Here is a 15,949-nt window from a genome sequence, read left to right on the forward strand (position 1 = left end):
TTCTGGGTTATTAAATAATGAATTCACAATCAGAATATCAATAAATACAGACGCAAATGATGAATAAATAATATGAAGGCATTGTGCCAGTAGAAATGGTTCCTGTACCTCTAAGCAGAACACAGAACACATACTGTGTGTTATACAAATACAGACTGCAGCTGTTATTCATTTGCAGGTGTGTGTTAGACAGGTAACAGTCAACAGAGAGAAAACACTGCTGTTCTGGCAGTGATAACTGTGTGACTTTATTAGTATTAGTGCAGTTCAGACACAAACTCCATCAAAAGTCTCTACAGCTGTTAAATCCGACTGACAGCTGTGATCAGCTGATCCAGCTGTGATCAGCTGCTGCTGTCATCGGACGTCGCTTCACGTGACGCGTCAGAGGAAATTCCTCTAAAAACACATTTCCTCTCTCACATGGTTTCCTTGCATCCCTCCATTCATCCCCAGTGGGAGGGACTTAGATGCAAACGTGGAAGCAATTAAGAGACTGAGGATGCATCCTTTATCTGTTGTGTTGTTGTCCATCCCTTTTTCTGACTGATTTAATCAGAGCTTCCTCAGGGTAGGTAGGTAGTGTCTCTCCATGCAGGTGTACAACAGAACAAAAGTCCAAATCTACCATCCCAGTTTCCTTTCAGAAGTTTTGATAACACAAATGCGTCAAAGGTGTTCAGTATCCTTGGCTCACATGCTCTGCCGTTCCCCTTTAATTGTCCAAAATGTATGTTTTGATTAAATCATTAAATCATTAAATTATTAATTGTGGCACTGAAACAAAAGATGGCGGTTTATTAAAAGCAGACATAAACAATCCTGTTGGATATATTAAGTTCCTGCATTTTTGCCCAGAATGATAGAATAATATGAGCCCTTCTGTTCTTTCCGTGATTAGTCTCAAGTTCTGCTCTTTTCATGTTGCTCATTTCCCAAAGACTGACGCACGGAAAAAGAACTAAAGATATTGTGTATCAGATCTTCAATCACTGATTAAGTTTCTCTTTATCTGAACAATTGTTTAAACAAACACGCAAACCACAGCTCTAAATATTAGTGTTGCTCTGAGGAAATAGGATAAACTTGCATTTATTGTATCCTCTTGTCCTCCTTTTCCAACTTTTGGACATTTTCATGACTCTACCTTTAACTGTGGATGTCCACTAGAGGGGGCAGTGGACACAGTTGATCTTTGCCCACTGGTTGACCTGTCCTGCTCGGATCTCAGGTGTGCGACTCTTTCTTATAATGCTAAATTATATTGCAGTGAAACAGTGGAAGGGATTTACTGACGGAATTTAATTATCATGCCTGGTGCTTTGGGAAGCGAACCGACCCCGACAGCTGCCATATGTGTTTTTGTGTGTATTTTTAATCAGAAAAAACCCTCCACTCTATGTAATCAACGTTAAGTCATCATACCTGCTACCACTAAATGACAAGGAAGTGAGTGCTGTTGATAGTTGGGTGACAGGCCGTATCGGCCCTCGGGACTCTCGCCATCTGCTCTGCCATCTGAAGGCAGGAAGCTGGCTGGCTTCATCTTACCTTCTATTATAGCCTCCACCAGCCTGCTCTGTACTGCAGCCACAGCAAGAAATAAGCTCCCCAACAGCCTGAAATTCTGCTCGCACTATGGGCTACAACAAGGCACACTTGGCGTACGGCCCGAACCCTCACTTTCATTTATGATTACAGTCATTTTCATATGGTCAGAGTGAGAGAGTTGTTGCTGTCTGATTTAATGTAGGAGACATGCATTAGTCTATTTCTCTGGAACTTGATTACGTGCAATTATGAGGCTCGTTTAGTGAAAGGAACATTACCGTGACGGTAATAAAAGATGTCTTCTGTTCTACCAGCTGTACACCTGGTGTTTCTTGTTGCACGCTCTCAGCCCTCGTTCGTAAAGAGCTGGATCCTTCCGCCCTGTAAACAAACAGCAGCCACATATCTGGCAGGCTGCTTCGCTATGGATGTTTGATGGAATAAGTGCATTTTAATCTGTGCAGAGACTTGGCTGTGAAAACCACGTCTATAGCCAAACAGAACTTTGAGGGGGGATTTTTCTTTTTTCTTCTGTCTTTTTCTTTTCTTTCCCCCTGACAGGCTCATTTTTCTTCTCTCAGTAGGACGACTGCTGGTGGTGGTATCATTACACTCCACTACATTACAGAGCACTCTATCACGGGGCTCAACCCAACAGCTTTCACACTCGTTGCTGTCAGTATCACTGACGGGGCTTTACTGTGCAAAGTCCTGAAAGCTCATAAATTCTGTATGTTTAACAAGTCAACCTTTTGTGTCTGGAGTCTCGCTGTGTGCTGCCAATATTTTCAGAGCACCATACCAGGACAGGAGCCTTATGTACACAAAATGCTTTAAAGCTACGACTGTCATCAACCCAGTGAGAACTCTTTTATTTCAGTTTCTGTGTCCTCTGTTCACCCCAGCTTCTATTCAAGATGGACTGGACATGGGAGTCTCAAAACTCTTAAAATCACCTATTATGTAAGAAGAACAGAGTCTTCTCTCTATTTCTCCCTCCCTCTCTCTCTCTCTCTCTCTCTCTCTCTCTCTCTCTCTCTCTCTCTCTCTCTCCCCCATCTCTCCTTCCTGGCAGTGAAGACTAATGCAGCGTCATCTGCCTCCTGGCAGGACCCTCTCTCCTCATTATTGGAATAAGGGCCTTTTTTCCAGTCATGTTTTCACTGCTATGTGAGTGGAGCTGTGTGTTTCTGTGTGTGTGTGTGTGTGTGTGTGTGTGTGTGTGTGTGTGTGTGTGTGTGTGTGTGTGTGTGTGTGTGTGTGTGTGTAACTGCATAATTGACTCACTTCCTCTCATCATAATCAGTACTGCTGAGCATAATCTGGGTTAATACCATAGACTGTATATAAAGATGGACGACGTGTCTCTACTTCCTCCCACTGTACAAAAGTGAAGCCAAAATATCCTGGATATGGGAGCTGCCATCTTGAGATTTTGACGTCATTTGGAGCGCAGTAGTCATCAGGGGGAGGGGGGGGGGGGGCTGGAGAAAGCCCCCAGGGAGAGTGCCGGTCGTCGATTCCAACTTTCATAGTGGTCAAATGGCGGTACAGCAACTTCCTTTGTCAGTCACGTGAAGCATTGGGCCCAAAAATACTTTTTCACATAGACTTACATTGGGAAAGAGACGTCTGTAACTCAGATAATTTTTTTAGAGGTGAATCAACTTCCCAGTACAAACACCTAAATAACCCAAATTAAAAAAATTAAGTTTTTAAAGTTGTAAAATGAACTAATAGCCAAATCCAGAGTTATTTCCCTTCCTCCGTTCATGTGAATGAGACCCAGACCGAGGCTGGAGCGCAAGCCGTAACGACGGCTTGACGTTGGGACCCCGTGACCGAGTCATGTGACCAAGCGGACGCTACTATCTTGTGTCCAAGATCCGGCTTCATTTGGCTTCATGCGCCACTGAGCAACTTTAATAGGAATGAACGGGGCCCCGCCTCCAAAGCTGTATCCAGTTCTCTTAATACATCCATGGGCTGGAGCTGCGGTATCGAGGTCCCGCCCACACATCCGCCCGAGCCAATCACGAGCCAAGCACGGCTACCGCTTGTTAGCGTGAGCCACCTAGCTGCTACGTTAGCACCACGGTAGCTGTTTGACTAGAAAGACACAACAACTAACCATAATATCTCTATAATTACATTTATGATCAATTTGACACATGTTCTATTACACAGACTGATGATGGTTATGGAAAGTTACAGTTATATCTCCTCTCTTGTATATTCCCGAGCCTCCGGCTGAGACTACTTCCCTCAGAGCAGCTGTCAATCATGACGTCTCACCCTCTTTTTATAGCATCAAATAACTCATTAAAAACAAACTTATCAGAAAAATTAGCACTTGAACATACATCAGTGTGATAAACACTACCTAAAATGACAGAAACCATCTTTGGGAAAATTAATTTGGCATGTACCTTATATACTTTGACTTTTTATTTTGGCCCATGTCCCATCCACTAACATGGGGGGGGTGGGATTTATGACCTATACTGCAGCCAGCCACCAGGGGGAGATCGAGATGTTTTGGCTTCACTTTTGGGGAGCTGTCACGTCATCCATCTTTATACTGTTTACAATCTATGGTTAATACCAGCAGGCAGAAAATGGTAGATATAGTGTTCATGGAAACTCAGTTTTAGCTCTATTGAAATTATTCATATGTGCCTTTTAATTTGTAAAGTCATTGAAAAGAAAAAACAAAATTCCAGAGGGAAACGATTCGTATTGATACAGTAACAGCGTAGCAAGCTGTATTTCGTTGTGCTATGTTTCACAAATCTTTCTCCATATTATTTTTTGGTTTCTTGAACCCAACTCTTTATTATCTCTGTTCTCTGATCCAGAAGAAACGACGTAGAAATTCAAAACGATCCAACGTGACTAATTGCAATACAACAACTTCTTCAGATTGCTTTGTAAATGTAAAGCAGATTTAACCATCATCATCCGTGTGGAACGCAAAAAAATAAAATTCAGCTGAATCCTCAATTAGCTCTCAAGCTTAAGAATCCCCCAACCAAAAGCATGAAATCACATCCCTGCAATATGGCCATTAATATGGCTCTTTGTGAGCCCATGGCTGCTGTTTAATTATCATGCACGGCAGCTTTGATGCTTGGCTCTGAGGGACGTTGGTGTAGCATCAGATCAAACAGCACTACACGGGCAAAGACAGCACAGACACAAAGAGTTTATTTTAGTTCTTATGGCTCGAATCAAACGGTGCTGAAAATAATGTAACATAACAGACAACAAGACAGAACCACTGTGTAAAGTCGCAGAGCAACAGGGAATGTTTTTCTGAGAAAGTTAGCTCATTGATTATTCATAAATATATTTCCACTGCAATAGGAACTATTTTTAAAGGGAAAACTCCCCTCATGCCTCAGTAATAACTTTTATTTTTAGGACTTTTCTTTTTTTTACAAGACACAGTAGAAGGCGCTAAGGTGAGTGAAACCATGGCAACAAACCAGACATATACGTATGTAAGCCTGCTGTGAGTTCCACTAGCTCAGGGGGAAGCTATGTGAGCACACTGGGATGTTTTCTCTGCTATAAAAGCCTTTCCACACATGTGTCCATCTCAAACCTGTCGACCATTTTACAGAGCCGTTTTCTGAACGTCCTATCATCTCTGCAGCTATAGCGAGGTCATCATTTAATTGGTACCTAAACAAGCCCTGTGGAACTGGGGTTTCTCTCTACTGGAAGCTTGTTTACAAATCTAGCTTCATGATTTTACAAAGCTCCAGATTGAAGCTGGATAAACACAGGCACTGAATAATGATGAGCCAAGACTCGCATGTTAACATTGTGTCTGTGTGTTTCAGCAGGGAGGGGCAGCTATTCTCTTTCTGTGTCTCTTTTAAACAAATCTAAATGTGTCTTTATATGGCAGTGAAGCCGTGTGTGCATATGAACCATCTCGGCAGGAATCCGTTGGCTCATCTCATTTCTCTCTTCCCCGTCCCTCTGGCAGTAGGTATACCGAAGGACCACAGTTGTCACCACAGCATACACTGAGAACATTATTATTCAGTAAGACAGTGAAAAGCCTGGGAACCATCACTTTAATGGGATTGCAAGAATAAGATGGGTGGCGTTTTTAAAGTGGGAAGAAGATGAAGTGTTTGTGTCAGTCTCTATAGAAATATAGCCATAACCAGTGCTCGTCATTTGTCATTATTAAAGGGAGAATGCCAAGCTTATAAATCACGCCTTCATGGTGCAATGCGCGGCAAGCGCCAAAGTCATATTTCTATAACTGAGGTCAGTTCATGACAAAACCATTTAAATCATTTTTATTCTTAATCTACTTTATTTATTCCTACAAACATTTGCATTATGTCACTTCCTCCTGGAGTTGCAAACCACCTCAGACTGGCAGGGGGATTTCATTTGTTGCATGTTATTATCCTACCCACCACCAAATTAACAATATCGTCGCTCACGAGGGATTACGTGCACGCAAATCGCATCCTCTCTGTCTTTCTATATTTACGTTTTTATCTCTCTTTTTCCCATTCTCCCCCCGTTTTTTCTTCCTGCCTGTGATAGCCCAGAGGATCTAAATCCTGCTGATGTCTCTTACTTGATCTGAAATCTATTAGAGGAAGATCTGTTTGCCTCCGGGGTGTCACTCTGCCATCCCAGCTGTCCTATTCAATTGCATTGTAATATTTCCTAGCCTGGCTTGGAATGAATACATGTTTCTATACAGCTGGATTAGTACACAGTTCAGTAGGGATTGTCCTTTTTGTGCCTAATTTTTACTTTTCAGCTGTTATTGGAGAGCAGTTGTGAAATCATGTGTGAATTACTACAAAGAGGAAGTTTTTCATCACTTCTGATTGTGTTTTGGCCCATGTAAGACATAATAGGGAACATATACAGCCTCTTCTGTTTATCTGTCTGCCGTAGCTTCAGCCAACTCTTCCCTGTTATTCCTCCAACAAGCACTCAAATGTGCACTGTTTCACTTTTATGTAACTCCTTAATGAACACAGGTCTTCCTCATCTCTGCGGGCGTCCTACACTCCTTGCTCTTTCAAATATCTTATAATTAGGCTACTTCTTTCTTTCTTTCTTGCCATCTGTTCATCCTTTTCATCAACTTATTTTCTTGAACTGTTCTTTGCAGCTGTGAACGTGGCTCTTCAGTTCAGTCAGTACGAGCAGATTATTCTCTTCCAAAATGTCTTCCTCTCGTTTCTTCTCAGAGGTTTCTTCCTGTAATGACGTGTGAATCGAGATGATGAAGTTGCTTTGTGTCCCATGCAAACTCATATTCCAGCTGGCATGTAACATGTGTCAAGCCAGCATTGATATCAGATACGAGAACATCCGCTGGCTTTAAAATGAAAAGTCTTCGACTCAGATTCGATTGCCATCACGAGGGACAGATCAACATTCCTGCAGGACAACCAGGCCAACTGTTGACAGGCCACACAGACACACAAACAGACACCAAATAATCCAGCCTGTATTTAAGAAAGACGGAGGATGTGTGGCAGACACACTGATGACTTGTGGACTTCTATTTAGTTCGACTTTGGTATCCAAAATGTTGGAAGGCATTTGAGGAGATGTTTATTTGCTTTTAAAGATTCCAAGTTAATACATTTTTTTGGTTAGTGAGTTCTCATTTCCTGTCATGTTGGAAGAGAACAAGATCTCTTTCAATGTGCTCCTCTGACAGTGTCTGTGTATTTGTGTGTGAGAGAGATTCTCAACTTGTGGTTAAGTCAATAGGAGAAGGGTGTTTGCTATGGCACAACGCCCAGACAACTTGGAGATAGAAAACACGGCATGCATGAACACAAATCTCATGCATCACTCCCCTTGTACAGGTAGCATGTGCATGCAAAAGTAGAAACCGATGACACTGTAAGACATATACCAGCTGCACTACATAAACAAAATCTGCTCCAGTGCTCCGATGTCGCCAGCAGAGGATCGTTCAGACTGTCGGCAAACCTTCCAGGAAATACAATCCGCTCTAAACTTTTTCAGCTCTGATTTGATGGCCAAGAAGAGGGACAGGTCAACATTCCAGGACGGCACAGTCACACACGGAGACACAAAGAGTTTTCATGACGACAACCAAACACACAAACACATTGATGTTATTGCGGGGAATGTCAAAGATCACAGTGCAATCATTTCTGAATATCTAACAAACACACACATACAGATACATGAAGGGACACGCAGACACATTCACACATTTCATTGTCATGTCATTTAAACTGCGGGTGACCACCAGCTGTCTCAATGTCTCCACTAAAATAAATATCTGGGATTTGTTGTTCTGCATGGTCACAAACAACTAGAACAAAACTGATACTGACTCGGAACAGGAATATAATAGCCTCATATTTTTATTAGCACATGTGGTTTTATTTATAAAAGTTTCCTGCAAACAGAAACACAAACCAAAGTCCTCAAATATAGAAAAAAAAGAGTATTTTTCTTATTAAGAGTATCTGACTTTAATTAAAAGCTAAGAAAAATGCAAGTAGTTATCAATAGTACCCTAGAAGTTCTGAATAAAATATCTGAGGATGGAACGAGGGCTGTTGCAGTGAAGGAATTACCCCTGCGGTGATAATGATTGGCTCAACGGCACGATATGCAATATCATTGCCTCTTATTGCCTCCTCTTATTGTTAGGCTATTATTAGATATATTTTTGCTTTTTAAATGCCAAAGATGACAGTTTAAAAACAGTTTAAATGAAATACTTGTTTATTGTTATATGCAGAACACAGAAGGGAAATCAGGCGCAACTTTTTTTTCAGCTGAGATGCTTTGGTTGCGTCTGGTTGCTGTAATATGGAATATCCGCAGAAGTAAATATTTGGCACAAGGTAGAGTGCTTACTCTGAAGGGAAGGCTGACGCACGTTGGGAGAGAAGATGGACCTACTGTATACTGTACATCCATAGGTTGGACTCGGTCTGTGTGTATTCATTTCTCCTCTGTTGTTGTTGTTTAGCACTTTTACATGTAGGATGTGACGGTTAGTCTTTATGTTATTTGTCCCGCCCCTCTGATTGGACAACTGGGTAAAAACGTGAAAGTGACGAGCGTAGTGTTTTACCCAAAGTTGAACATTTTCCAACTCTCAGCGACCAGAACAAACACACCAAACGTGCAGAATAGACGGTTAACGCCTCGTCATGCTGCTGGTGTTTGTAGCATAGTGTAACTATGCGGCACTCCCATTGCAAAGAATTAAAAAAAGAAAAAACAGGAACATAGAGGTTGTGGCGGTTGCTTGCCATCCCCTTGCGGTTGGCTTGTCAATAGCGCAGTGTTGCACTATTGCGGTTACTGCAACAGCCTTAAATGGAAGCAAGACTAAAGTCAAACAAAAGGTTTTATTAAATGTAAGGACACAGCACAGGTGGTGATTTGATTAACCTGACAAATCAAAACCATATTAACCAAGAAACCATGACTTAATGCGACCTTTAACACTGCAAGTCTAAGGACACGAGAGCAGAGAAACCACAGTCATAGTTGGTGTTTTCTTTAGTTCTTTTTTCCTTTTTATTGCAGGGTCAGTATCACCATCTTAAACATTTCACAGCACAAGCTTCAAATAGAAACTGGCAGTTTTTGGAGTGAAACGAAAACCAAGACTGTTTTGCTGAAATAAATATTTCATGAAGTATGAAATGTGAAAATGGCAATATTTATGTGCTGTGTGTGAGTGTGTGTGTGTGTGTGTGCGCAGTGCTATGGGTCATTATGATAATTTAAGGCTGCGGCAAAGTTATTATTTTCTGCTGAAGTGCAGATTCAGACACACTGGAAGACCAGAATGAGATGTAATATGAAGGCATCTTCTTTCATTACATTCTCAATATGAATAGGAATGCATATGTTGAGCCATGATGGAAGCTTGAATGGAACAACCCAGTAATTTTCTTCAGTCTGCTGCTTCCGCTGGAAACCCAAAAGACAATCAACCCAAAACCAAGACCCAATATCTTCCCTATTTCAGTCGACATACTGTATAACCAAATACACATTTGTGTCAATCTTGTGACCAAATATAAATATCTGTGACAACCCTACAGGCACACACACACACACACACACACACACACACACACACACACACACACACACAGACACACGCATACAGACTAACTAGCTGAAGCTACTAGTGGCTGTGTGAATGATTAGTCTGTTTGACAGGAGCAAAGGCAGATGTAGCATGACATCATACCGCTGCAAAACCTTGTAGGGAGGCGGTCGGGGAAAGATGGGTCAACAAAGCGTGTGGCTTTTACACGGTACACCACACATTTGGTTTCCTACCAACAGTCAACGTGGGTTTCCAGCCCAGTCTCATTCCCTGTGCGGCAAATACCAGCATTTTGTCACGGCCCTCGGCGTCTGATAAAACGCACGAGGAGTCCTTTAGCATCTGTATGAGATGCACCGGGCTTTCAAGTAACTTGAAACAAAAGTCGGGTGACGTAGTATAAAGAGCAACAAAGTCTGGGTAGGGAGGACGTCAGGGGGAATGTTTGGGTCAAACAAACACAGGACTATCACCCAGGAGACCGCTGTTCATGTCCCGTGTGAAACCAGAAGTCAATGTTGACTTATTTTAAGTTACATACGTACGTTAGTGAAGTACTTAACCTGCGTCATGTGCATAATGAAAGCTACGTAACAAGCATACTTAATTTAAAATATACTTTATTTTCACAATCTTTTACTAAACCTAACCAAGTAGTTTTGTTGCCTAAATCCTAAAAGTGACACCAAGGGGCACCCAGTGTGTCAAAACGTGACGCCAAGGGGTCCTGACCAAACACCTGTATGTGACGAGTTGGGAATACGGGGTTGGGGTTTCTTCTTCACAAAACTAAACTAAGTTCAATCAGACAACTCACGTTTGAAATGTTTATTTCAACAGCAGAACATTGTTAGAGCTTGTGGTTCAGACTCCGACCTCATCACTCCCTGCAGATATCATTACATGAGATATTGGGAGTGATGATTAACCTTATTTTCCCCCGTCGGAGCCTGCAGGTGGATGCTGGGGTGGTGGTGGGGCTGAAAGAGCAGGCAGCAGCAGTACTCGTGCAGGGGAGAGACAGGGAATTTTGCAGCTTAAATAGGCCGCCCAATTGGGAGGGTGCGTTTGGTTTATGGTATTGAGAGTGACACATGTCACATGTGTATGTAGCAGTGCAGCTCGAGTTGACTGCCTGAACTAGCGTCGCTCAATTAGATCTTCTTTGGTGACAATGACGACAAAGATTTCCTAACCGTAACCAAATAATTGTTGTACCTCACTCAATCTCGGAACCCATTGGCTTTCGGTCTAATGACAGATAAGGGATGAAGGGGCTATATTTCTGGGGTTCCGGTGTAGCCAGCAGATATCCGGGCCAAGACTACCACTTCCGTGCGCTGCTCATTGTTTTCAGTCAGATTAGCAATTTAAGACACAAGACTGGATTATGAGTTGAGAAACAACGTGTTCGACCGGATTGTTTCACAAGTAGCCAGTTTACAAGCTCATTTTGAACCAATAAAAATATCGTCAGACGACAGCCAGCGGGTTCCGAGATTGCATTTCGGCCAATGCGTTCCGCCTCTTTGGCTCTCCACTCGAACTGTTTACCTGCATTCAACCAAAGCTTGCTCGAAAGGACTACAAACAGAAACCAGAATGTTTGTTGATACCAAAATCATGTGCCGTTGCCTACAGTTTCAACATGTGAATGCCAGAATCTGTTTACAGAGATTATGCTAACCAAACCTTAACCTGGTGGTGACTGATCAGTAAACACTCATTTTCAAGACGGTCATTTGTAACGAACGAAGATGTCGTCCTGCTGATATGGACGTCAGATCAGAACACATTCATATTGGTCTTTTTGGAAGGACATGAAAAAAACATATTTTGTTTTAGGACTTGTTTTAGCCCCACTAGTGCTGAGAATCTAAGCTTACTCTTTAACATCAATCCAGTAGTTTGGTTTTCTTGTGTGTAACGAGCATTACAGCCTCATATGATTGCTAGATATTTTATTTCCACTTCTTACACATTATGCACATATGAACAGTGATAATGAGCTCTCTGCTGAACAGGATAGGCTTAGGTTTGTGTGATGTGGTGAGTGTGTACTCTGCATGTGTGTGTGTGTATGTGTGACTGAAAGCCTTGAGGAGAAAATACACTAGAGATTCCCGAATGGGGAATACACACACACACACATGCATACAAAAACACGTGAATGTGAGTATAAATACACTCACCCCAAAGGAATCTCTGCCAGCGTGTGATTAGATACGCATCTTTTCAAGCAATCTGGAGCGAGCAGCAGGATCCTGGCAAATAATATTAGTTCTGCATAATTCTCATTTTGTTAAAGCTCATCCATCTTATTTTTGGATTCTGTTTCCATTCACAAGAGTTGGATGCTGCCGCGTCTTTGTGAATGTATTTGTGTGTGCATTTGAGCGTCTCTGCCAGAAATGTGATCTAAGCATACCTCGGGGAATGCGTATTGTACTGATGGAGAAAGTGGCTAATTTGAGCACGTGTCATGACTCATGATGTCAAACAAGTAAAAAAAGAAATAATACGAGTTTTAACCCAAAAATAGCCTCATCATAGTGATTTCACTCGCTGTCTTTCTCCCAACTCCTTTATCTAATCAAAAACATTTCCTGTCCTTGGGAGCGTTAAGTGCACAAAAACGTGAGCTTTTATCTTGGCTGCTACATTCCTTTTTTGTGAATTTTAAGTCAACCTCGTAAAAAATTCAAACCAGGACCTTGATTTGCTTGTGAACTGGAAGAATTTGCTTTTCTTGAAAGGGAAAAAAAAGTGGCAATAAAGAACGCCCTAGTGGGCTCTGATGAATGTTTAATAATGGTGCATTAAACATATGAGCTAGAGTATGAGTCACCCCAGCATGACCACTTTGCACCAGAACCAAAGGAGAGCAGTGTTGGCTACAGTAAACTACTGGATGGCTGTACAGCATGGTCTTCATATGAAAACAGGCTTCAATTGGAATACATTTGAGATTGACTGCATGCCGGCAGTAACAAGTGATTCATGCTTAAGAATAAATTCACTGTAATATTTCCCTTGGAACTCACATTGTCACTCTCTGGTGACTTAATAATGATCTGATATGTCTTTCATCTCATGGGTATCAGCACTTCTGTATTCTTACGTAAAGCTTTGCTCTGATACTATTACAAAAGTTATTATAAAGCTCAACATTAAAGCTGCAGTGGGTAGAAATGGAGCAAATTTGATTAAAAAAAGTTATTTTTATAAAAAAAAAAACAGTAGTGCATGAGACAGGTAATCTGGAAAACTCATGTTCCTCTGTGTCCTCCGGTGTCCAATGGTGCTCGTAATGGCATCTGCGAGATTTCACAAACCGGAGGAAAACAACCAATCAGAGCCGAGCTGGAGCCTGTCGTCTCTGAGAAGCTGTCAATCACTCACGAACTCCGATCAATTATGAATCAACATTCTGTCACTGTAATGCCTATTTCTCTCCTCAAATGTTTTCAGAAACATCTTGTAGTGTACTGTTTGTGACCTGGCAGCCATGTTGAGATCATGTTGAGGAAATACTAAGCACCGCCCACCAGCCGGAGCAAACTTTTTCATTTTACAGCTAAACAGTACACTACAAGATGTTTCTGAAAACATTTGAGGCTAGAAATAGGCATTTCAGTAACAGAATATTGATTCATGTTTGATCAGAGCTGCCTAGCTTGACCGTTTGATCGGAGTTCACAAGTGATTGACAGCTGCCTCCGTTGAATGAACAGCCAATAGGAACGCTCTCTCTCTCTGAAATGACCTGTGATTGGTCAAAGTCTCCCATCTCAGGCTAGAATTTTCTAAAGCCTGAAAACAGACCCATGAGGAGATGCAGAAGTCTAGTTTTCTCTCAGAACACTTGAATTACAATATGCTGAAAGGTTTTTATGGAATTTTTTGCCCAATGATGCCAAAAACATTCTGCCTATTGAAGCTTTAATGGACACTCCATCAATCTCTTGCCTTTTAGTGAATGAATGTGAGTTGTTGTTGTTGTTGGGCTTGGACTGGTCGCAAATGGAAACGGAAACCAAGGCACTTTATTTGAATTATTGATAATCAATGAAATTATTAATAACCCACAAAAAGGAAACACTAGCCTAAAATGAACCTGGAATCCTTTGAAACTCACTAATTTGTGTTTTGAAAGCCTTACCATGAGGACTATGCATTAATAAAAAATCGGATGTAATTATCATAACCTCCCCCCCCCCCCCCCCCCCCCCCCCCCCCCTTCCTTCCCCATCCCCATCCCCATCCCGCGATAACACTCGCAGGGTGCGCGCTCAGTCACGCACGCACATGCACGCGCGCGCTCGTGCCTCCTCCAGCCTCCCTGCCAGAGCTCTCTGTAGTCGCGTTGTCCCACAGCGCGAGCAAACGGTTGTCGTTTTGAGCCCGGGACAGATTCCCCTGTCCCACCGTCTCACTGCAACATGGCGACAGAGGTAAGACATCCAGCCCTTTTTATTCTTTTAGTCATTTAGGAACAAAAGCCCAAATATGCTCCCGTTTGTTCTTCTTCTTTTTTTCTTTTTTTTCTTCTAAATGCAGGTTGAGGAATGCAGTCTTATAACTGAATGTCTTTGCTTGTTGTGCCTCCCATCTCTGTGCTTTATCAAGGTGCATGTTGAATCTTAATTCTGGACATGGCTTATTGGGATTGTGAAGTCGAATAGAGAGTCATGTCACGTTATCCTCACGCATGGGAATATGTGTTTCATCCAGGAGCTTCAATTTCACTTACTTTCATCACACTTTATGAGCTCTGTAATTGAAGGCAGATTTGATCCTTTTCTATTTATCATAAACAAATTGTCATGCACAAACAGAAGCCAGTGTGATTGAGGTATCCAGTGGGCTCAGATTGGAGCAGCCTGATGATGAGAGTGGTGGTGGTGATGATGATGGAGCAGTCAGCACCATGGACAGGGACAGTTTCTCTCTCCTCTCTGTCTTTCTCCTCTGTCACACTTTGAAATTAGCTTGACACGGCTTTTGTCCTTGCATATTAGAAATGAGCCACATAGTGAATCAGCTTTTCCATACTGGACTCTCTTCATGCCTGCAATAAATGTAGTCAACATGATTGGCAACTCTATACAGCAGAGGGAAAGCACAGACTCTATGATAGAAATTGCATTGTTCAAGGCAAGTGTCACATTAGTACAACCAGTTAGTCCAAACAGCACCAACAGTGTTTGCTGGTGTATTTTTAGCCTCAGTAATGCCTGGTAGCTCTCAGGCCAGCAGTCTTCCTCCCCCCCTTTGTGTCCTTGGTGATGTCACCATAATGCCGAAGACATAGCTGCCTTAGTTATCATAATAATGATCTCCCTAGAGGAGACAGACGTTACTTTGCAAGTTTGTGTAAGCAATATGTGCATGCATGAGTGTTTGTGCGTGTGTTTTCATATGTATTTGGATACACCTGAAAGCATCCAATCTATGAATGAGTGAAGTTGTAATTCAAGCTTAATGGTGCTGCAGGTGAAGGTGCAGTGGACAGTGAGCTGGGCAGTATTCATGATTTCTGAGCCTGCAGGACTTTTGGCAGAGTGGCCCTGATTTCCCTTGGTGGTCTGCCAGTATCTCCGTCCAAGCCCCATCCATCAACTACACACACACACACACACACACACACACACACACACACACACACATACACATGCAATGCACACAACATACAGTGTACATGCACGCAACACATCCAAGTGTGTGCAGCCAGGACAGATTTGATGTCTATGGTCCATCAATTATCTATGGCATTTTAAATGCTAACAGGCTGCTGCAGTTTGTAACCATCAGTGATTGGAGTTTGAGATGAGCAGCACTTCCTGTCCATGCTTTTATCCACCTGCCCCTCTCTGTCTCTGTCTCATATTATATTAGAACTCATTCTATGACATTAATGGTGTGCCAAGTCAGCGAATGAATACGTTAAGTGACTCTCAGCTCGTACTGCAGACTGTTTGTGCTGCATGGACGGTCTCTGGATCCGTCAAGTCCACTACTGCCAGATCCTCCTCCCCTGTCTGTAGGCTAGCACTGGCTCCAGTATTACGCTGTTGACGAATCATGTGTTGAAGCACCGTAATCATCTCAGAGGCTGGCTCGGGCTCAGGTCTCTACGGAAACAATGCTCCGCCTTTTATTCAAAGGAGATTTCCCTCTTCCAGCTTTGGCCCCACAGTCACTGATCTCCCACCTAGATGTCATGGAAATTTGACTGTTTTGTCAACACTGTCTAAACTTCAATGATTTATAGACCTCTGG

At 42.3% G+C, this 15,949-nt stretch overlaps 1 protein-coding gene across 4 annotated transcripts in view; it reads left to right on the forward strand.

Annotated features, from left to right (window-relative positions):
- golga7bb (golgin A7 family, member Bb) overlaps positions 1–15,949 on the forward strand; it is a 45,208-nt gene that overhangs the window by 12,754 nt on the left and 16,505 nt on the right. Inside the window, exon 1 of one of the 4 annotated variants that reach the window (XM_037783298.1) lies at positions 13,986–14,121. The exons of 2 other annotated variants lie outside the window; for them this stretch is intronic. In XM_037783298.1, coding sequence (XP_037639226.1) covers positions 14,110–14,121 — 12 coding nt within the window. In that variant the 5' untranslated portion in view covers positions 13,986–14,109. Of the gene's footprint in view, positions 1–13,985; positions 14,122–15,949 lie in introns of those variants that run through there. One more of the 4 variants, XM_037783299.1, reaches the window with a different exon arrangement.

This window comes from Sebastes umbrosus, chromosome 10 (assembly GCF_015220745.1).
Source record: "Sebastes umbrosus isolate fSebUmb1 chromosome 10, fSebUmb1.pri, whole genome shotgun sequence".
NCBI classification, from domain to species: Eukaryota; Metazoa; Chordata; class Actinopteri; order Perciformes; family Sebastidae; genus Sebastes; species Sebastes umbrosus.